Source organism: Phycodurus eques, chromosome 2 (genome assembly GCF_024500275.1).
Source record: "Phycodurus eques isolate BA_2022a chromosome 2, UOR_Pequ_1.1, whole genome shotgun sequence".
Lineage (NCBI taxonomy): Eukaryota > Metazoa > Chordata > Actinopteri > Syngnathiformes > Syngnathidae > Phycodurus > Phycodurus eques.
In genome coordinates this window covers 10,473,143-10,497,453 of record NC_084526.1, presented here as the reverse complement: position 1 = coordinate 10,497,453, position 24,311 = coordinate 10,473,143, and the positions used below count along the sequence as shown (strand labels likewise).

The 24,311-nt window shown below is 40.4% G+C and overlaps 1 protein-coding gene across 1 annotated transcript; it reads right to left on the bottom strand.

Annotated features, from left to right (window-relative positions):
* Positions 1-19,515: 19,515 nt before the first annotated feature.
* Positions 19,516-23,325, bottom strand: mis12 (MIS12 kinetochore complex component). Its single transcript, XM_061701387.1, has 2 exons — positions 22,931-23,325; positions 19,516-21,877 (listed from the first exon to the last, which is right to left on the bottom strand). Exons 1-2 carry the CDS (start codon positions 23,321-23,323, stop codon positions 21,602-21,604), a joined length of 669 nt encoding a protein of 222 aa, XP_061557371.1. The 5' UTR covers positions 23,324-23,325; the 3' UTR covers positions 19,516-21,601.
* Between the last annotated feature and the right edge of the window lie 986 nt (positions 23,326-24,311).

Here is a 24,311-nt window from a genome sequence, read left to right as displayed (position 1 = left end):
TTCACTCATCAGGTCTATGCATTGACCATAAAAGGCAAAAGATGAATGTGCATAACTTTTGTATACTTGGACATATATTTATCCATCCATCCATCCATTTTCTGAGCCGCTTCTCCTCACTAGGGTCGCGGGCGTGCTGGAGCCTATCCCAGCTGTCATCGGGCAGGAGGCGGGGTACACCCTGAACTGGTTGCCAGCCAATCGCAGGGCACATACAAACAAACAACCATTCGCACTCACAGTCATGCCTACGGACAATTTAGAGTCTCCAATTAATGCATGTTTTTGGAATGTGGGAGGAAACCGGAGTGCCCGGAGAAAACCCACGCAGGCACGGGGAGAACATGCAAACTCCACACAGGCGGGGCCGGGGATTGAACGGGTCCTCAGAACTGTGAGGCTGACGCTCTAACCAGTCGGCCAACGTGCCGCCCATATATTTATTTGTTTTATATTTTTTTATGATGAAGATGGTGCTGTTAAAATGATGGGTTACTGGAATAATAAGAACATGAGACCCTAAAAGCACTTTACATCCATAATATATGTAGGCAACATTTTGAATTCATGCAATAGTACTTTATGTGGGTCAAGGTTTGAAAAGAAGCCCTAAATGTCCAGAACATTATTATGTCACAGTCAAATTGACCTTTGAACTTTAGGATACACAATGCGATCACCTCATCATTTTTCCTTAGTAGATATTAATGCAAAATATATTCATAATCAGTGTATGAATTTGTCAGTTATGGCCAAAAACATGTTTTTTTGCGAGACCACAGTGACTTTAACCTTTGCACTTTGACCACCGACGACAGGCCCACATCTAAATGGAGGTTAGTGTCACATCGAAAAGAGAGCCCATCTAGGCTCTAATTAAGCCGGGCGGAGTGGGTGGAGTCATGAATGAGTGGAGTGGTAGAGCCGTGACAAAAGTGCCGGTGCGATTTATGACCAGGGGGCTCAAGATGGAATATATTTGCTGTGTGAGAACGGCGCTAGCCAGCACTCTTTAGTCATATAAGCATCTACAATCAAAACTGACAAAAATATTGGGACGTAACTCTCAATTAATTAATCATTCAAGGATCGAGTTAGACCACTCAGTTACTCCTAAATGTAAAGCTTCATCTGACTAAGAGGCTTACCAAGTGTTCATTCATGGTCAAATAAACATCATCATTATTATTGTCACAGTTATACAGTAATCTGTTACTATAATGAAGGCTTGGACTTCTAGGGCAATGATTCTCAACCAGTGTGTCATGCCAAACTTGTTTGCTGTGAGAGATCATCAGGGGTGCCAAGTTAAATTATCCAATTGCTCTTAATTTGCTTGAAATTATTATTTAATAAATACAAATATATCTTTGTTCATCTACTGTATCTATGCCAGTGACTTATATTGAAATATATATCAATTAAATGCTCTTCATTAGATGGCAGAAGGTGCACAATTAACCTATGTTTACAACTGTTGCCATTCATAAAACTGAATAAGTAATGACCTCTTGCGGGTATATCAGCTTAGTGTTCAATTAAAGAGGCAGATTTTAGACGAGTAAGTAAATTTGTGAGTAATTATGACGAGATGATCTTTTTTTGTTGTTGTTGAAGTTTTTGGTTGGTGGTGTGCAGGGATTTTTCTAATATAAAATGGGTGCCTTGGCTCAATAAAGGTTGGGAAACATTATTCTAAAATAGCTACATGGGCTTAAGTACTAAGTACAAACAATATATCAAGTCTCCAAATCCTCCTTAAATCTTGCTTCTTCATCTTACCAAGACATAATTCATCAATAGGTCATTATAGATCACTACCAATATTATACTATTTACCATATATTACAAAACAATAAGCAGTTCAGAAAATGGATGGATGGATGGGTGGATTTGTTTAAATACTGCTGTAGCATAATTGGACTATCTGCATGAATTACCAGCTAACAACCTGAAACGCCATAATCTTCTGTACCCTTTTCTGCCTACTCTGATCAGATTTAATTGTCCTTTAATTCCTCCCAAGGTTGCTACAGTATCTATCTCCAGTATCGATCGAGCTATCCATATACAGTATCGATCTACCTACTTACCTATCTATCTGTCTATCCGTCCTGTTACCATTGCACAAAGCTAGGTTCATAAAGGTTTTACGGTATGCGTGGCCGAGGTTCGTGTGAGATCAAACACCTTTGGAATGAACTACAACAGAGATATTGATCCAGGCCCACTATCAGATCCAGCATCTGTGAGTTGTGACCTCACAAAAGTTCTTCTGGATGGATGGATACACAGACACACTTCCCACATCTTGTATAAAGTCTTCCCAGAAGCCAGGAAGCTGTTAGAGCTACAAACGAGGACAAACACCAGATTTTCTTCCATTTTCACTTCCTGTAATGGCCAAGTAACCCTGCTATTTGTGTTCATGGAATGTCTCCTGTTTATTCTTTCGTTTGTAACAGCGATAACTTCCTGCATCTAAATTCAGGCTTTACATGTTCACCATCTGCATTTTTATTTTCCTTTCAAATGTACTCTGCTCTTCAATGTGCCCATTCACGATGTCGCAACCAACTAGACACCACAGTCACAGAATTAAAAAAACACCAAAACAGCTGATGGGAACAAATCCCCTTGTATTTGCGACAGTGCCGCAAGGGAACAGTTGTCCCTTAGACTAAGAAAGTAAATTGGGTTGGCCAGGTCGGCTCTATTGAAAGAAGAGGTGTGGTCGTGATGGAGTAAAGTGTGCAATGGGATGTTTCCTTGATTAGATGCTTGCATCCCTGTGTACGCTCTTTGTCTTCGGTATGGTGTGTATGTGTGGGAATGGACTTAGGGTCTGACTCCTTGATTAATGGCCAGTGTGTGTATGTGTGAAAATGCTTCGGGTCCTGTTTCCATGCTAATGGGTAGCAGCAGATGGGAGAGAGGAGGCTGCACCAACAATGAACAAACACACCAGCAGTCTTACTACAGACGCTCCTGTTGGATGATTACAGGGTTCTACTCGACCATTCTCAACTATATTTGATGTACATGCTGGGATATGCTGATAGCAAACAGTGAAGAGAACAGTTTTATTTTATAGGTACTATGGAAATTTGCCATTCAATACTTCGAATGGTTGTTTTTGCATGCTGTTTATGCACAGTATTTTATTTTATTGTTTTTCCATATGAAGACTTATCTGCTACTTTCTTTATTTTATGACTGATATTAACTGCAGGAGCATGGTTTCACAACATGTAAGGTGTTAATGGATAATTGGTAATCAATTTAGGTAAGCACCTTGCTTTACCTGCTCAGGTGTTCCCGCTGGAAGGATAAAACCGTTTTTGACAGCTGTAACAGCTTGTTGCTGCTGTGTGGATGTTATGTTGCTGTAGAGTTATTGAAAACTGGAGTTTAATGATCACATTTAACTGTAATGAACCATGCATCAGTTACACACAAAATCATTGTGTTAAAAGAACAAAACTTGAATTTCACACTTAAAAAAAAAACATTCAATTCACTGAAAATTTACTATAAGTGAATGTGAATTTTTATGTTGCCATTCCCCTTGGTAAGTGCCACTCTTATGTCAGAGGAATGGAATTTGTTGTGAAAATTCACAACAAAATCTCTTCCTTTTCTTTGTTATTTCTACAATCCTTGAAAACTGTTCATAGGTAAGAGTACATTTTTTGGGCTCTTTTTCATTATTGGATGCGCTGTCTGACCCCACAGCAATGCTACTCAGCTCGTGTATCGTTGAAATATTGTTAAATAAAGAACAAAGCGTTTCAACTCGAGGCGCAGCCCCGCAATGGTAAATGCCCACCTTGATATGCCCACCTGAGTTGCGTTTTGAATGGCATAAAAGGCTTTTACGGATACATGCAAGCACGCACAAACGGTGTGTGTCAAGTCCTCCATTGAACCCCAGCGACAGCCTCACCGAACCCTTGGGATTCGATCAAACCCAGGTTAAGAACCACTACTCTACATAAACCAAACATCCACAACATAAGCTACACCTGCAAAATCTGAGATCCAATACAAGAACTGAATGAAACGAGATACAGTAAATGATAAAAATAATGATAATGTATTGATTGTCATAGTCAGAAAGATGCTGTGGAATATACATTTTAGCACAATATTTAAAAGTTTCAAGTTTATTCTGTATACAGTATTATGTCTTGGGTCTCGTGTGTGTGTGTGTGTGTGTGTGTGTGTGCGCGTGTGTGTGTGTGCGTGTGTGTGTCAGTGTTTTAGGGTCCAACCCTCTGAATAAGCACAAATACCTCCCTGATAACATGCCCCTGATTAGAAGCGAGACTACTGTGTATATGTATGTCATGTAGCCTGGTCGCGTTAACGCTAAAGGAAACAGTGCCTGTTTCCTGCCAAGTTTGCTTTTTATTTATCACTCTTTTTCTACCTCATTCTCTTCACTAAGTTCAGATGTCAGTTTTGGTTTTCCAGTTTCACATCGGCTCATTTATTCTAACCATTTTACTAAAGTTACACATAATTTCACTCCATTGGTAGATTATGTCTACCTAAAGATACGTACAAATGAGTAACAATACATTTTACTGAATGCACTGTCTAACCTTTCTTCCACAATTTTGTCTGGACAAACATTGTAGATTAGTTATACAGTCACCAATGCTGAGAATGGAGTAACGGTCAATGCACAGTAATGTCTGTCACTTAAAGGAAAACATACACTCACCGACGTCCCGAGGAATGTCCTAAGAGCTGTTGTAGTAACAGCGAGCAGGAAATGGATTCCCAGAGACAGGAAGTAACTTCGTGGAGAGAGGAAGTGTTTGCCTGCATCCGCCCTCTGTCTACTGGATGTGGAAGGAAGGGGAGAGGAGAGGGAGGGGGAAGGGACAGTTAAAAGGGGGGCAAAATGATCTGGTTAGGAAAAAGAGAAACTGAAAAAAATGCCCTGCATATTATGTACAGTACAAGCTGGATTCAAACATTCCTGCATGTGACTGTCAAAAAGAGGTCACCTCTTGCTTTTCTCCCAAAATGTTAACACTGTCAAGCATTTCCTCATCATAGTTCAACCTCAATGTTATACTATAAGTGAAAGCTAACACGATAAAATACGATGAAGGCCAGCTGCACGCCGAGCGACGTGGCCGAACCCCACTGAACTGTCACGAATTGTGCTGGGTTCTACAGCTAATTTTAGTGAGTGGCCAATTGTCGGCGATTAGGTTTGCTGCAAATCGAAAGTGAACGCAGCTGAACGGCATCACAACATTGCAATGGCCAATCACAAATGCCTTGTTGTTTCACAACAAAAAACTGATTGAGTAGCCGACCCCTCCCCGTCCATGCCCACATTTAAATATGCAAATCATATTTAAATGAACCATGGACCTGAGATTGAATCTCTACATGATCAGAAAAAAAAAGAAAATGAGCAGGTAATGAAGAAAAAAAAAATTCTGTGTGAAGTTGAGACGCTGCTCAATCAAGTGGAGGTGCGCAAGAAAATCCTCTTTGGCACGCTGTCCTCCGGCATTAACAACAAGCGAAAGAGGAGTGAATGGGACAGCGTGTGTGGGGCTGTCAATGCTGTGGGGTCAGAACAGCGCAAACATGCTGAACTAAAAAAGAATTGGTCAGACATTGTGGATGTGAAGTGGAGGACAGCTGCCCATAGCCAAAGTGCGCCCAAAACAGGCGGAGGAACGGGCGCGGAGGGCCTCACAGTTTGACGAGAGAGTCGCTGCAATCATGGGTGACACTGCTCTCTCAGGGGTGGTGGGAGCACATGTGGCTGACTCTAATTACCCCGCAATGTAAATACCATGTATTTTTATAACTCACAACAAATGTCTTCATACAGTAACCTACACTCAGCCCTATGAGATAAAGGTTCATGCGTAATTGTTGTATGTGTGGTATTTGTAATCAATCTTTTGAATCCAAATAGAAGCATGTCAGCATATTAAAGAAGATATCAAAAACTTTGACTCCTCTTTGATTACTCAATTTATTATTTTAATACACAGGAGAGGCGCAGTCGCAGCCACGTACTACATGTTCGGAGGATTTGTCCACCGTTCCTGGCGTCTTCTCCAGCAGCGTAATTGTGTCTTCGACGCAATTACGCTCCAACAACCGGCTGGCTGTGTCCTCACCCGTGCTGTGCTGGAGTCACAAGAAGAGATTGTGAGGTCAATAGGCGACATAAACGATCACCTTGACCAATTAATAGGTGTTTTCATAAATATCACTGGTTAACAAGTGAATTCTGAGTCCTTGCCTCTTTTACACTGTTGAAATCAAATGTTGCCAGGCATTAATTGTTCACGAATGCTAATTGCTCATGTGTCTCTGATGTGCATATATATTTATTTATTTTATTATGTGCAGTTTCCCAGCATCCCCTCTAAGTGTCGCCGAAGGACCAACAGCTGTAGAAACGTGCGTACGCCAGCCATGATGTTGGCGTGAGGCACCGCACATTTCCACGGTTATTTCACTCTTGATACATCTGAACTTTGCCGTGAAAAAGAACGTACGCCACGTTTTTGTGCGTACGCACCTTTTGTACATGAGGCCCCTGGTGTGCAGTTGTGAGCTGATGATTTTTTCATTATTTTCGAATTCTGTCGCTTTGGCTGACTGCAGCGGGCCAAATGTGCTTTAAAACCATAATCTACACATTAACAAGACAGTGTAATTGATTGTCTTGTCAGTTAATACATACCGTTCAATCAACCTGCTAATATCGGTCCATCAAAATAGCAAACAAAAACAAGTTTGAATTGTGATCAAACTGAGCGTATGCTCTGACAAGAACGAGAAAACAGATGCAACTACTGGCCTTTACAAAAAACACAAACAATAGGCATCTGTGTTCCGTTTACAGCTTGTTCCAGTAACTCGTGGTGCAACATAGCGTATTTCAACACAAGCCTCACTCGCAAATCATATTGTGTGGTTGATGCAGAATAACTTTGGATGATGGGACGCTATTGTTTTTTATTCTGGGTGGGAAGAAGACATCCCCCATGGCTCGAAAAGCAAAACGAGGGAAAAATAAATCCTAAAACTGAATGTTTAAAAATATATAATTTTTGTTTGTTTTTCTGGCTGCATGTTTGTTAGTTTGCAGGTTCATTTCTGGTTCATGTCGGATTCATATTAATCAGACGGGACCACTATTTGCAATCTGGTGTGGGAGGAACCGTTCCAAAGTCACTTGAACAATAAAAATAGAAAACAATATTTTCCATCTGGAATAGCACCAAAATTAACTGAAGCTAACGGTAAATTTTATTTCTTGAACACATAATTCTAAACTCTAAAGTTTGTTTTTTCTTGTGCAATAGCTCAAATAAGGCTTTCTTTATTGTCATCTGAACAGCATTTAACCCCATTAAAACCTCTGAAAGGGCTTCTAGCTGCCCCCACCCCTTCACTACACCGTCCACGCTGCTGCGTGGATGTTTGACATCCAGGCAGCGCTCGCTCTCATACAAGCTCCCCAGGGAGCGGGCTTGAGGTGAAATGTCAGGGGTCAACACAGTGTGTGTGTAGGTATTGGTTAGTAGTTGAGGAAGTTTTAAGAGTTCACAGCAAGAGTTACATGCCACACACACACACACACACACACACGTGCACACACTCGCATATAGCACACCCAGGTGCAGATTTGTTCCAGACTGGAACTCAAACTTGTATTTTATTGCCACAGGGAAACTGAAGTTATTATGAATGTGTGCTTGTGCATGTGTTTATGTGCAAATGTGTCTGTGTATATGGAGATGGCACTCGGTGGACAGATGGTCCTTTGTGACTCCTGACACCTACCAGCTGCTGCTCTGTCTTCTTCACCTACTTTCTTCTTTTAACCTATCTTCTCCTTATCTCCTCCTTGACACAATCGATGTTCAATTCACTTTGTTTTTGTACTCCTCTTTTAACCACTGTTAAGTGCTAAAGGTATTTGGCGGATCCGTTTCAACCTGGAGGAGGGAGAATCTGTGACGCTGAAAGAGTGAGACAATTAGGTGCCCGGGTGCTATCGGACAAATCTATGATTCTAAACATTCTAAATACACTAGGAATGGGTATTTTTTAAATCTCCTTGATAGACTATGGGGAAATTTAATTATTTTATTTGAAATAAAATTGGCGGCACGGTGAAAGACTGGTTAGAGCCTCTGCCTCACAGTTCTGAGGACTGGGGTTTAATCCCCGGCCCCGCCTGTGTGGAGTTTGCATGTTCTCCACGTGCCTGCGTGGGTTTTCTCCGGGCACTCCAGTTTCCTCCCACATCCCAAAAACATGCATGGTAGGTTAATTGACACCTCTAAATTGCCCGTAGGTGTGAATGTGAGTGCAAATGGTTGTTTGTTTGTATGTGCCCTGCGATTGGCTGGCAACCAGTTCGGGGTGTAACCCGCCTCCTGCCCGATGATAGCTGGGATAGGCTCCAGCACGCCCGCGACCCTAGTGAGGAGAAGCGGCTCAGAAAATGGATGGATGGTTGAAATAAAATTTAAATTGTATTTTGATGGAGAATCTCTCTGTGAATGTTATGAACTCCTGTTTTTATGTCAGTGCTGTATTGAACAGAATAAAGCTACAGTATCATGTAGGCCTTAACTGATGTCCTGTTGTTGTTCTTACCTCAAACTAGTGAAGACAATCAAGAGGGTACACTTAAAATCAATTCCACACCATCTACAGAGTGATTCTCAACCACTTGAGAGATCATCAGGTGTGCCATGGGAAATTATCCAATGTTACTTCATTGCTCTAAAAATTATTAATTTACAACAAATGATGCATCTTTGTTTATTATTTATGACAGCTATGTATAGTGACAGGCAGAACAATTAAATGCTCTTCCAGTAGATGACAGAAGGGATACAATTAACCTGTGAAACTGTTGCCATTCATACAACAGAATAATGGCTTTCTGTTGAACTAAACAGATCCAAATTTCATTTGAGTAAGTTCATTTGTGAGTAAATTATGACGAAGTCATCATTAGTTCAGCGTAGAGTATATACGTTTTGCTTAATAAAGGCTGGGAAACGTTCACGATCAAATAAGTCAATCAATTATTATTTCCATCAATTCTAGTCATGTTTGTAACGTTGCCATTCTTTAATGCATGCTTTATAAAGGGTATTTTTGGAGATTCAGCCAACAGATGACATTTCGTTAGCCTAATAGTATACATAATAACTAACACATTTTTAACTGACTGTCACAATATCAATAAAAATTCCAATGTGCTTGCTATAAATTGTGTTTTCTTTCTGTCTGTGTAGATCCTCAGTCATCCAGGTCACGGTAATCTGCAAAGATTGAATCGAGGCAGCTGGACTCTTTGTTGTTTATTTTCTTTTTTTATGAAAATGTTAATACTTAGCCAATTATACTATTAATATCCAGTATATGTTTGTATCATAATAGAAATTAAGAAACATATCAACAGAAGAATTTTGAGGGATTGAAGTGGCATTGAGGTGTGAGCCCCTCACAGCTGCTTTGAGTGACACGCTCTAAACCCTCCTGAGGGAGCAGCAGTTGGAAAAGACGATCGAAACAGGAAGAGAAGTACGCTGTGTGCGTGTCACTTTCCCTGCTGGGCAACACGTGGATTTAAAAGAATCTGAGGGAATTCCAGACTTATTCACGCAGCCTGAAAAAACAATCGCATCGGCTCTGCTGGGTGTCACTCTCGCTCCTCACTGTCTCAATGCCGGACAGTGGCTGAGAGGGGACAGCTGGCTGGCTGTGTGAGTGTACATGTGTAAGTATCTAGCTTTATATGTGCGTCTTTCTTTCTTTGTGTATGTGTGATCCGATGAGGTCACGGGTCAAGCAGCAGTTCACAGACATCCACGTTGTTCCCCTCCTAACAGGAAGGGAGGGCACTGTCCATATGCTGTCTTCACTCACTCACACGCACACACACACACGAGTGCACTTACATATTCCAACAGGTACACATCAGAGCCTTCACCAGCACACACAGCACGCTGTCCAGGCAGCCAGATGTTGAATGGGATGTGAAGTGCTGCCAATTGAAAAAGCAGATGAATGGGTATGATTACACATAACGCTTGTTTTAAACCTTTACATTTTTGAAACGCTTCACATACAGCTCGATCAACACAGATGGCTGAAATGTGCATGCCAGACCAGATACCCTAATGCAGTAGTAAAGTCATTACAGTAACTATTTGGATGTAAAACACCTCTAGGCAATAAATATATAACAATAAAAAATTAATGCACTGCGGTAACTGAGTGTGCCTTTTTGTGCCCCATGACAACATATCCTTAAGCTGCTGCACAAATTAGTTCATTGTGCACCATTTGTATTTTCGTAACCTTGAAACCGCGTATGTTGGGATTGTGGCCCTCCATTATTGTGACTCTTGTTAGAAACGTGTGATAATTCTCCACTATGCTGGAGAAGTGTTAAAGTCATTAAACATGATTGAAACAAACTGGTGATGTGTTCTGACTCGGGCTGGGAAAGAAAATTACAAACAAACAAAAAAATCGAATAACTTGGCTAAGTCGACTTCAAAAATAGGCACAAAATCGACACAAAATTTCTCCCTCGCAGCTGCACCACAACCAAAAAACAAAAACGAAAAAAGGTTCCGCCCGGAACGGTGCTACACCGGAACCTATGTTTCACACCGACATTTATAGCAGATAGACACAGTATTGGGCCTATGATAAATTTTGGAAAAAAGACCAAAGGGGTGTCTGCAAGTGATTTTTAAGACACTGTTAGATGTGTAATGTACATATAACATAATAAGTATGAGTGAGCAATATGGTGGTTAGCGTTTGCTGACCTAAATTGGTAATCGCTAGCGCGCGAATGCTTAACCGTTTAGCATTTAGCGTTTTGCTTTCTCAAATTCTGTACACCAATTTTATACCATACACTCAGTAGCAACATAACCCGTTTAAGGATTGAAGTCCATCCCTCATAAACGAGAATATATATATATATTAGTAATAGTGTGTGGGGGGATTATTATTCAATCAATAATCAATAGGAGAATCGATTCTAAAAAGATTCAATAGTGACAGCCCTAGTTCTGCCATGAACGTTTTGGTTGTGATGTACAATACTTCTGAATTCCTTGACTGCACACACATCTCTTCTTGTTTTAACAGACTCAAACTTACTTGATATCCATTTTAGGACTCAGAAACACTATTGCCACGTAAACAAGTGTAAAATCATAGGAAACGTGCGCTGTAATATTCATTCATAATTGCTGTGAAAACAAAATAAATTTTAAAAAATTGTCATGCATCCAGATGGGTGTATTCTCTGGGCATCGAATCAGTCACAACTGGACTGTTCTGATTGTTTCAGAAGTTTCACGTCTTTTCCGAGCAGGGACAATCATTCATCAGGCACTGATATACTTTATATATTGGGGATCAATATATCAATCAATCAATGAGCAGGCGCATGTCACAACACAGACGGGCTAACTTTTCAGGTCAACATTCAGCTTTCTACCCACACCTCAAAGAAAAACTGCACTCTTTTGAGCACAAACCCTTACATATTCTGGACAGAAAAGAAGGGAGAGAGGCCATCTAAATTAAGGTTGAACCATCTCTAAACAGCATATGACAGTATCTATCCCCCACATACAATGCTTTCCTTCATCCCTTCTGAAAAGATTCAATAATTTAGCCTCTAACAACGAACCAACTTTTGACCTTTAGGTGCCTCCACAACCATTGTCCCAACTGAAAGCAATTTTATATTATTATATATTAACAAGGGTGATTCCACCCAAACGACTGTCATTGGCAGAAAGAGGCCTCTCCAATTTAGTTTAACAACTGCCATTTTGCAGCCCAAAAAAGTGATAACATTCATGTTCGGGGTGTTCGTCTAAGTGAAAAATAGTTGAGTTTCCACATAACACTCAGGCTAGAGCTGTCCTATCTAGTCTATGTGTATGAACTGATGAAGCCTGCTCTGTTGATAGGCGAAACCTCTTCAAAGACAACCAGAACAGTCCAGTTGCAATTGATTCAATGTCCTGAGTTTGATAATTCTACTCCAGGGACAGTGGCGACACATTAGTCTTATAACTAAAATTCTTAACCCAAATATATACCAAGTAATGGATTAAGTTTGTGGAAATGACAGGGAGGGAAAGCAGTTGCTGTACATACAGCTGTGTAAATTGGGAACATTTTGATCAGTCCTGTGTTCTTCCATCACAGTCTGCTTTGGTGCTGCTACAAAAAAGGACAAACTCCGACTGCAACGGACAATCAAAACTGCTGAAAGGATTGTCGGTACCCCCCTACCCACCCTCGAGGACTTGCACGCTGCCAGAACTAAGACAAGAGCGTACAAAATCCTCTCGGACCCTCCGGATCCCGGTCACCAGCTCTTCCAGCTCCTTCCCTCAGGTAGGCGCAACCGATCAATGCAAACTAGAACTAGCAGACATTCCAACAGCTTCTTCCCTCTTGCAATCAACTTCTTAAACACCTAACCTACAATTCCATTGCAACATGCTGGCAATTTTTTGTCTTTTGTCTTGAGTTTGTTGTCACATTTCTGTCGGGCCAATTATATATTACTCGTGCACTCACTGTAGTAGTCTCACCACGCTGCACTATTTGCATATCTGTTGTTGACCAATACTGGCCATTCACGCCGGAGTAGCATCTGCTCCATTTGCACACTGACTGAGGAGTATTTGCAACATTTGCACAATCAACATTGTCCCAGACTATCGTACTACTCGCTTGAAGTCTCGGCGCCCTTTGCACAATGGTCATTGCACCGGACTATTGCAATATTAGTCATTCGAACTGCTCTAGACTAGAACTGCTCGAGGACTCTGCATCTTTTTGCACAATTGTCAAAAAAAAAAAAAAAAAAACATGTACCGGCATTACCAGATAACTAGAAACCCTTTATTGCTCAGTGACTGTTTTTCTCAATGTCTTTATGTCTCAAAAAGTGTTCTGTTGTCGTACTAGAGCGGCTCCAATTACCGGAGACAAATTCCTTGTGTGTTTTTTGGACATACTTGAGAAATAAAGATTCTGATTCCGATTTTGATTTTTCAAAAATGCAAAGAAACATCTACCATTTTCACTAGATTGTTCTGCAAACCCCTGTGTGGAGTTTGCATGTTCTCTGCATGCCTGCGTGGGTTTTCTTCAGGTACTCCGGTTTCCTCCCACATCCCAGAAACATGCAGGGTAGACTCTAAATTGCCTGTAGGTGTGAATGTGAGTGCAAATGGTTGTTTGTTTATATGTGCCCTGCGATTGGCTGGCGACCAGTTCAGGGTGTACCCCCCCTCTCGCCCAAAGATAGCTGGGATAGGCTCCAGCACGCCCGTGACCCTAGTGAGGATAACCGGAAGGGAAGATGAATGAATGAATGAATGAATGTTCTGCAAACAAACTCTCCTCTGAAAACAATGTCATGTAAACAAGTCCATAAAATGGAGTACACACATACCAAAAAATGGGCCAAATTTGAATATTTTCACCTCCTTGCGATCAAAGTCAACAAAGGCCGGATTCTCAAATGTCTCTGAAATATTATCCTAATCGATTATCCTGTGGTCCCCTCCCTCAGATAACACCTTATCGTGGTGGAGAGGCTTGTGTATCTCAATGACCCTAGAACTAAGTTTTATACCTCTGGTAGACTCACCCATGGCAAACAGGTCCTAGGTGAGGGACCAGACGTAAATGACTTTGCCGGTCGATCTAGATTCCTACCCTCACCTATGGTCACAAGCTGTGGGCTGTGACCCAAAGAACAAGATCGTGCATACAAGTGGCTAAAATGAGTTTCTTCCGCAGGGTATCTGGGCTCTCCCTTACAGATAGGGTAAGAAGCTTGGTCATCCAGTAGGGGCTCAGAGTAGAGCTGCTTCTCCTCCGAGTACGAGAGGAGCTGGATGAGGTGGCTCGGGCATCTTGTTAGGACGCCTCCTGATTGCCTCCCTGGTGAGGTGTTCCAGACACATCCCACAGCCCCTGCGGATGACCCAAGGCACGCTGGAGAGACTATGTCTCCTGGTTGGCCTGGCAACGCTTCAGGAGCCCCCGGGAAAGAACTGGACGAAATGGCTGGGGAGAGGGAAGTTTTGGCTTCCCTACTTAAGCTGCTGCCCCCGTGACCTGACCCCGATAAGCGGAAGATGGATGGATGGATGGATGGATGGATGGATGGATGGATGGATGGATGGATGGATGGATGGATGGATGGATGGCTGGATGATCCTGTGGTGTGGGGCGTGTTAGGAATCATTTGTTCTTCCCAACCTGCTTGGAAAATGGCTTGGGCCAATATTTGTAATAGTTAAACCTGCTCAGAATTTATTATCTCAAAATTTTGAGCATGTGGACAACACCAAGTTGGGGCAAGCCGCAGAAATGGAATGATAGCTCATCCAGAAACAACCTGAAGCCCAAACTGTTGCCAGAGACATACAGAGAAGCAACTGGTTGTGTTGAGTCTTTGTATAATGTGTCTCCCAAGTCACTAACCACAATAAAAATGACAGTTTGCAACCGCAATGTGGCTGCCAGAGAAGCAAACAGTTAGCCAAACCTATTTGTTCTACTCCTGTTTCTTTTTTTTATTATTTTCTGGCAGTCTCAATCTTCTGTGGCACCATGTTGGACCTCACAGGTCAGTCTCGTTCAGAATATTCACACATTTTTCATTGAACTGAACCTGACATGGCTGACCCCTCTTTTTTATTTTTGCCTAATCACCTGGGTGTCTTGTAACATGTCAACAACTCTTCCCCCCAAGAGGACCAGCTTTGAGAGTGTGGACTTAACGTAAGTGCCGAAGCTGTTTAGAACAGTGGTGTGAACATTTGAAGTGTCAAAACTTTGCTTCTTGTACCTTCTGTTTCCAAACCTCCCCTCAATTTCCAACCCTTTTACTTTTGAACCTATTGCCAGATCGCTTCATTTTCTCAGTACGTGAGCCGACACTGGCTGGAAGACAGCTGCATACAGCTGTGATATCTTCATATACCCACACAAAACAGGAGCAACAGAAGACAGCTGTGTTCACTCATTTTTTATGGTACAAAGATGAATACGTTTGAACACATGTTGGGACTCTTTTAAGCAGTTCCAGAAAAAAAAAAACATTGTACTAGAATGTTTTAAAAGTATCTTATAAAGACCTAAAATATCCAATGCAAAAATTATTCCTTGATTAAAATAATAATGCGCAGTTCTGCCTGGGAAAATTTTCTTTAAAAAAGGTTTATGGTTGGTCAAAATCATTATACTGAAAAATATTTCTAAATATGTAAAGGTAAGGGGGCGAGTGTATGTGTTCATCTACTTTAATAAATGAAGCAATGCTATTATGATGAACACTTTCAAGCAAATGATAGGACAGCAATCACTTTGGTGATTCTTGCATTTAATCGATTTCAACCAGAATGCATGTAAACACCTCAATCTGACTGTGTTCCACTTTTTAAAAACTGGATTAACACACTCAGGCTATTTGATTGGAACCCAAATTCCTCCCGCAAGCATTCCCATCCGGCATTCTGCACGAGCTCCTGTCTCTGTGGCTAGGGTTGCCATAAGGGGGAGAAAGGTGATGACAATTCTCAAGGCACTATGACTTACAGTGGATATAATTAGTCTTCACACCCCTGTTCAAATGCCAGGTTTTTGTGATATAAAAAAAAAAATTGACGAAAATATATCATTTATTCTACTTTTTTCACCATTGTGACCTTTAACCTTTACAATTCAATTAGTTAAAAACAAATGCTTTAGAGAGGGAAGTTAAAAAGAAATGAATTATATAATTTGGTTGTACAAGTGTGTACATCCTCTTATGACTGAGATGTGGCTGTGTTCTTAATTAACCAGTCATATGTTCTAGTAGGCTTTTCCTGACAATTATTTATTTATTTATTTTTGCTCTCCAGCAGAAGCCTGAATGTTTTGCGCTAACACTGACTGCTATTTCGAATTGTTCATAATTAGACTTTACGCCGATCGGATCGGTTTGATTGGTATCGGCCGTTAATTAGCATTTTATGCTGATCGGCCGATCGACTTTCATGTCATAATTCGCTGATCCGATCAATGACATCATCAATCGGCTCCGCAAAAGACATTTACTAATCGTCGCCGTCGCGTATAAATCCAAAAGCTAGTTTATTTTTACCCTTGTCACGTGTCTTGTGGCGTAGTACTGTATCTATCTGACGGCCAATAAATTTTTTTTCAATATTTTCAGTGAAAAAACACGTCGTCAGTGTGAGACTATTTTGCGGTGTCTCAGACAAACAACACGTAAGTTATTTGCAGTCTGTGCACAACTGAAGTATGTCGTGGGGAACGTCAACTAAATGCTTCAACACAATAAATTTGATCGGGCACCTGAAGAATGTACTCAAGGGGGAGCATGCCGCATTCAAGTAACGCAGCGTGGAGGAAAAACGAAAAGCCAAACGGACGCAAACTCTGGACAACACCCGTCCATACAGCCGGGACAGTGAGAAAGTTAGATTAAGCTTTTTATTAACAGTATTTTTTAAAGTAATTGAATTGCAATAAAGTAATTTAATTACAGTAAATTAGCACCCCCACCTCAAGTTTAAGATTGGCCAATGACATAAGTTTAGGTCCTAAACTTATGTCAGTGGCCAATTCTTGAATGCCCCCTAGAGGTCATTGATGTTTTAACTTTTGTCTAAAACGCTAGAGAATAATTTTGAAGATACTCAGTATAAAGTACACATGTATATACAATAAATGAACAAGTCATGTAAATAGACACATTACTCCATCTTGTGATTGGATCGGTGATCTTTTTTTTTAAAAACTTGCTGATTGGTGATCGGCCCAAAAAAACCTGATCATGTAAAGCCTATTTATATTTCCCCTAATTCCACCTTGTGTATTGGCCCCAGTTCCAGCTGAAGAGCTAAACAGCCCCAAAGCATGATGCTGCCACCACCATATTTCATAGTAGGTATGGTCATAATTTGGTGAGGAACAATGTTGTGTTTGCACCAAACATACAGTACATTTTGGAATTATGGCCAAAATGTTACTTCCGTTTCATGGGACCATAGACGTGTTTTGAAGAGTCAGCTGAAACCAGAACTGAATGTTTTGGCCATGACGCCAAACGGTGTGTTTGGTGCAAACACACTGTTCACCCCCCCCCCGGAAAAACAAAACAAAAACACCATTCTTACACTGGAGCATAGTGTTGGCAGCTTCATGACGGTGTGAACGTGAGTGCGGGTGATTGTCTGTGTCTATATGTGCCCTGCGACTGACTGGCGACCAGTTTAGGGTGTGGTCTGCCTTTCGCCCGAAGTCAGCTGGGATAGGCTCCAGCGACCCGAACCAGGATAAACAGTGTTGAAAATGGATGGATGGATGGATGGATGGATGACGCCTAGCACACCAATCACAAATAGATACTGCCCCCCAGTGTCCAAAAGGGGAAATTTCTTTCAATGGCGATAAAAAGCAAAAAAAGGCAGTTATATTAGGTAGTTTTTAAACAATCTAAAAATAATCCATAAAAAGTGTAAAATATAAAAAAATATATCGTGGTCAATGATGGAATAAATATTTACTGTTAGATAACACTTGGCATTGAACAAACTGATACAATTAAACTACACTGAGAAAAACTGGGAAGGCCAATTTATTATTATTAGCAATATTATTTAGGTAAGCATGGACCGAGGGCCAAAATTTGTGTTTAACACATTTTATTTATTCTTATTAAACAATTAACTAAGTATAATTTTAAAATTATAATTATTTTTAAATTCAAATATTTTACACACATTTTAGCGATAATGTACTGTGTTACAGTACATACATACTACACACATCTTTTCCTTTCGGCTTATCCCTCTAGGGGTCGCCACAGCGCATCACCCTTTTCCATGTAAGCCTATCTCCTGCATCCTTTTCTCAAACACCAACTGCCCTCATGTCTTCCCCATCGACTTCGACCTACAGTAGCTTAATTTCCACCGGCACCCTGCAGGTTGAAGGCGCCGGTGGCGGACGTTGTTAACCCGGGCCACAACCGATCCGGTATGGAACTCTTTGGTTGAACGCTCCTATTTGTTTGGCAAAGTTTTAAACCTGATGCCCGTCCCGACGCAACCCTTTGCATTTATCTTGAAGAGGAAGAATCACCTTTTATTGTCATGAACATGCATGCATGCACACAAACATTTTTCTCTGCATTTAACCCATCACAGTGAACACATACACGTTAGTGGAACACACTGGAGCAGGGGGCAGCTGAAGTGCCGGGGAACATTTCAGGGTATTAGTGTCTTGCTCAAGGACACCACTTGGGACCGGCCTACAGTTTGCAATGGCTTGTGCCCCCCATAGGGCTGCATTTACATACTACACACATCATCTATGTATAACCTGGTCCAAAAATCAAATGTGGACCGTGAGCAAAAAACATGCCCCTCCCTATCTGCTGATTGTGCTACCTCTTGCCATGTTCGGGCCAGAAAATTTCATCATGTGTAATAGTGATTATCAGTCTTAAAGTCTGTAGGAGGATTAGGTTTAATGAGGGTGATGTGAAATTGGAAGTTAGACTGAGAGAACCCAAATGGAAACAGTTATTTAAAAGAATTGTGTCAATAACAGGGACCCCATTCTAAGTAGTGTCAAAGTATGCATTAGAAAGTAGCTAATAAAATGGGCGTAGCACAGTGGTTAGCACTGGCCACAAAGGAAAGAAGGAAAGACTCTATATGTACAGTATAGAAAATGGGTAGTTGGTTTACACTAAGTATAAGACAAATAACAAAAAAATGTGAAATGTGACTGAAGTGACACTGCCTATATAATTTTTAAAATGCCAAATAAGGTATTTTTATATAATGCAGGTTTACAACCACATTGATTATCCATATTCTTCACCGCTAAACCTCACATTGATTCTATTTTAGAAAAAACACTAAGTAAACTTGTGGCCAGTGATGAAAGTGATGTTCCTCTAGAGTTTTCAGTTGACCTTCTAGCAGTTTTATTTTATATAGATGTATTATTATTTAGCTTAGTCAACCTTGGTTTCCAAGAAATGTAACTTTCTTCATTTGTGGTCGTAATGATGAATCTTTTTTCTTTCAATTGAACTGAATGTGTTGCTGGCAAAGCATCTTGGAAGTGGCTATTTCACCAAAGATTTTTTGACTGAACTCAATCCCAATTTGATTAATTGTAGTCTTAAACTGATAGCCATGTTTGCCTAACAGTCAGAGGTTCTGGATTTGAGTTTGCATGTTCTCCTTATCCTTGTGTGGGTTTTCTCCTGGGGAGATTAAAAAAAAAAATAATAATAAAAATCAATAAAATTTTAAAAAAGATTCATGTTGTTTGGTACAGGTGCGCACAGAGACTGAACAAAAAACGCTTTCATTTTTTATCAGTCTGAAATAAGTTTTATTTTTAAAATCAGGTGCATTCGACTGTGTGTCTGTACACGTTAAACCGCTCATCTCGGTCACAAGAAACAGTAGTCAAAACAAGCTAACGAAAATGAGTAAAACACAAATGTCTTTGGAGAGCTTCTTTTAAATGGGGAACCGTCTAAATGATGAGACAGAAGAAGTGCCTAAAACTTCCAAGAAGAGGAAAGCTGCATTTAAAATACAAAATGAGCAGTCATAGTTTAAATACAGGTTTATCACTCCAAGTGATTCTCAAGCACCAAGCCGGCTTTGTGGTGACAGGATCGCAAATGAGACAATGAAGCCTTCAAAAATGCCAAGAGCTCTGAATACCTTGTTTCCATTCCCAACATTGAATTTTTGCGAAGCAGGATTTTCTGCAGTGATGAAGACAGAACCAAAATTACAGAGTAGACTGGACATCAGTAACGCAAAGTTCAGGTATCCCAAAATAGGACAGGTTCTTGAAGAGACACGACTCAACTACATTCAGCGAAAGAGTGAGTTATATTTGAAATCATTTGTTTTTATCTGTTTCTATGCCAGTCCGTCAAAATATTGCTTTACGTGAAAACTGTCTGTGGTGGAAAAAAAGTTTGGGGGCTCTAACACAGTGATTTCCAACCTTTATTGAGCCAAGGCACATATTTTACAATTGAAAAATCTCACGGCACACCAACAAACGTCACAAAAAGTGGATACATTAATTACTCTATGTACTTCCTCCCATCAAATTGAAGAGCATTTATTTGTTCTGTCTGTCACTGCCTCACTGGCATAAATAGATGAAAAAAGATATATTGTTTCTTGTAAATAAATAATTTCTTGAGCAATTACGGAAAATTTTATAATTTCCCACGGCACACCTGAAGAGCGCTCACGGCACACTAATGTGCCCTGGCACACTGGTTGGGAATCACTGCTCTAACATGTCCATATGATCTTCAATTGTTATTGCTAAGAAGTAGAGCTGCACAATTAATCAAACTTCAATCGTGATCGCAATTTTTTGTTGCCACGATCAAATGAGTCTGATGTCAGCAATTTATTACATTTAAAATGCCGGCACTGCTGCATATGAAGCGCTTCATTACACCAGTGCCCGCAACCTCGTCAGCCAGCCACCAGTGGCGAACGCATTGCGCTCCGAGGCCAACTTAAAAATAAAAGCCTGAAATGGCATTGATGTCCAATGTAGTACAATATGACGCTTTTATTTTGAAGTTCGACCTCACAGCACGTTGGCAGAGAGGTGGCATGTCACGGTAAGACAATTTTCAATCGTTGTAGCGGCTGGCCTGACCGCAATGAAAAAAAAAAAACTGGAGTAAATAGGGAGGGAACTCACAACTGTTCTTTGCATTTTGTGACCATGCAGGACTGACCAATGGTCAAGCACAACAACGGAGACGTACTGTCCTTGACAAGTCACTATTCTGATGACGGGGATTTTCAAATGAAATGTCAGTGCTTGCAATCGAATGCTATTGCCTTCTATGCATAAATTGTATTTGCTTCCATTACGTTGCAATTCATGATTGGACTTTCTAAAAGCCCATTTATTCAGCTAGCCCTTGCTAAGAAGACTTTTTGGGTATATTTATTTTTCAATCATCATCATTATCATTTATTCTTAAAGATTAGTTTTGAACTGAACGCTGTTACATATCGTGTTAAAAAAGTAGTGCAATAAAAATAAATATTTTTTTTCCTAACAGTGCGAATGGTTGCTTGTTTCTATGTCCCCTGCGATTGGCTGGCGACCAGTTCATGGTGTACCCCGCCTCTCGCCCGAAGATTGCTGGGATAGGCTGCAGCACGCCCGCGACCCTAGTAAGGACAAGCGGAACGGTAGATGAATGAATGAGGAATCATCGTGATTAATAATCATGATTACAATATTGATCAAAATAATAATGATTATTATTTTGGCCATAATCGTGCAGCCCTACTAAGAAGACAGTAATACTTTACAGAAAATTTACAGAATCTTTCTCTCCCACCTTGCTTTCTATGTGACATGTAAGAGTAGAAAGCTGTTCAAAAGTCTTTGAGTAGTAATTAACTTTAATCATACAGTAAGTTCAGTGAGAACTCTGCGCTTTGTTGCACACCTCCACAACGGCTTCCTGCAATTTCTTTACAGAGGCTGCCACCAGTTGGAACCTTTCCTGGAAGCTGCCGTTTCCCTCTGTGACCCAAGTGTCCTGTAGCTTTCTGTTCCAGACCAGGAATTCATCTAGCTGCTTCTGTACCGCCGCTTGCTCCTCAAGCTCAGCCTGCAGAGCATGTCTAGCACACACCTCGGCCTCATGAGCACTGCGGAGCTCCGTCAAGGACGACTCCAGTCTGAGCATCTCCTGGATGTGGGGAAAGTATAATAGTTTACAATGCAGGGTCATCAAAGTATCAGTGGAGAAATGAATTAAAACCCACAATGAGCTACTCCCGTTTCATGCTTCAAATAACTAGTTTATTTCCTTATATAAGTATTTATACAACACAGGGCTAGTTTTCTTCATTAAAAACACAAAAACTTGGTTTTAGGGGGCTGGGATTGATTAATGTTATTTAAATTCAATCCAATGGGGAATATTGACTTGATATAACAGCAATAATAGTTACGAGCTTGGCCACAGACAGAAAAGTTTTCGATCACATGATCAGTTTTTGTTTGTCGGCCACCTTGGCGGTTAGGAATGGGACGATAGAACAAAACAACGACTTGACCTCAATCTTTGTTCAATTTAATTTTTATCTAGATTTGAAGTGTGCCTTCTGTGACTCCCATACTCTAACTGAGACTGCTATCTATCTGTTCCGGAAATGTACACATACCCGCAAATTGTGGCAAAGTATCTGTAGCTTTATCTTTGATAAGATCTTCTGTAACTTTGAGCTTGTTTTGCAAAATTTACTTTGTGAATTGTGACACCTCACTTGAAGAAGTATCATCTAATAAATCTAATTTTTCCTGCGAAGCTATATAGTCACAAATGTAAATTTGCTAAGGATAAAAACCGATTGTCTGTGCATTCATGAAAGAACTGGAACAGTATTTTATGTCAATATCTGCTGTTAAAAACAAGACATTTTAACTAACAAAACCTTAACAATGAGCTCCCACTTTAGTGTCTTTATCTTATTTTTTTACTGGTGAGCCCTGGCATGTTTATGATTTTTAAAAATATGTTTTATGTTTATATAATGTTTACCTATTTTTGGTGAATGATTGTTTAACTAACAATTAAATATTACAATATACAAATTGTTAAATAATGACTGTTTTTTTTGTGTGTGGGGGGGGGGGCGTGAGGACAAGTGAAACTACTGTACATAAATAAAATACAGAGAACACAACAGCCATCTAGTCTTGAATCTCTTAAGTCTAGCGTTGACTTCCCATGGCTCACCTGTGTGTCCGGAGGACGTTTTCTGTGACATTGGTCCTCCTTCAACAGGACGTTGGGAGGTACGGAGAAACAACGGGTGACCAGCAGCTCTTCTATCCGCTCCGACAGCTGCTTAAAGCGCTCCCCCACAAACGCTTGAAACTTGCGGCTACTCTCTCTAACTCTGACGATGAGCTGCTCCTCCGTCGTCGCTTCAGACTCCGACTTACACAGCTGTCGCACGCATACCTTCTCTACGACGCTCAAAATGTCGCTCAGACAATCCAAAAACGCGCTGGAGAGCCGAAACATGAACGTTTGCGGCGTAAAGCCGAAAAACTGAGACTCGTATAATTCTAAAGTTGACGTGGGGAGCATGTCTGTCTCCTCACAGGTTTCTCCTCCGACATCCATCTTTTTTTATCTTTCCCGCTTCTGCTTCTTCTTCTTCTTCTTTTAGTTTACTGGCGGATTACATCTCTTTGGAACATACTGCCACCTACTGTACAGGAGTTTGCAAAGGGACTTGGTAGGCTGTGACGATATCTATATATGTAAAGAAAAAAATATATATATATAAAAAATAAAACTATATCATTTTAATTGAACCTATATCATTAAGCAAATTGTACTGATATTGTCTTATTGGTTAAATTATTCTTCTTTGATTACAATTTTATATAACTCCTCTCTCATATTTCATACTTCATAATTACCTAGCATTTAATTCCAATTCAGTAGTTTTCATTTCTCATTTAAATATTTACCCATAATAATGCATTTTTATATTTAATATTTAGTTTATTGTTTTTTTATCCAATTTTTTTTATTCTATTCACTATTTCCTCACACATTTGGTTCCCAATTAGTTCTTAGTAAATAGCACTTCACCACAATAACTATTATTTCCTGTGTGGAGTTTGCATGTTCCCTGCGTGGGTTTTCTCCGGTTTCCTCCCACATCCCGGAAAACATGCATGGTAGGTTAATTGAAGACTCTAAATTGCCCGTAGGTGTGAATGTGTGTGCGAATGGTTGTTTGTTTATGTGTGCCCTGCGATTGGCTGGCGACTGGAGATAGGTGGGATAGGCTCCAGTGAGGATAAGCGGCTAAGAAAAAGGATGGATGGATTAATAATTGCTTTTTCTCTCTTTTTTTTTTTGCTTTCTTTTGTTTAATTTATAAATATGATAATCACGTTTACAGTCAAGCTGCTAGTGTCCATATGATTTCGGGTCTGAGTTTTCTTTTTCTTTTATTTCCCTTTTTATCATCAGTTCCTTTTGTGTTTGTTCTCAGGTTTGTCCTTTGATGTCGAGATATATTTTTTTAGCACCACAATACTCCAAAAAAACAATAGGGCGGTTGGTTGAGCTGGAATTTGAGGGATGTGACTGGAAA

Coding starts and splice junctions, on each gene's coding strand:
- mis12 (XM_061701387.1), bottom strand. CDS start 23,323: ATGGATGTCGGAGGAGAAACCTGTGAGGAGACAGACATGCTCCCCACG. Junction 21,878..22,930: donor AACGTCCTCCGGACACACAG/GTGAGCCATGGG, acceptor CCCCACATCCAG/GAGATGCTCAGACTGGAGTC.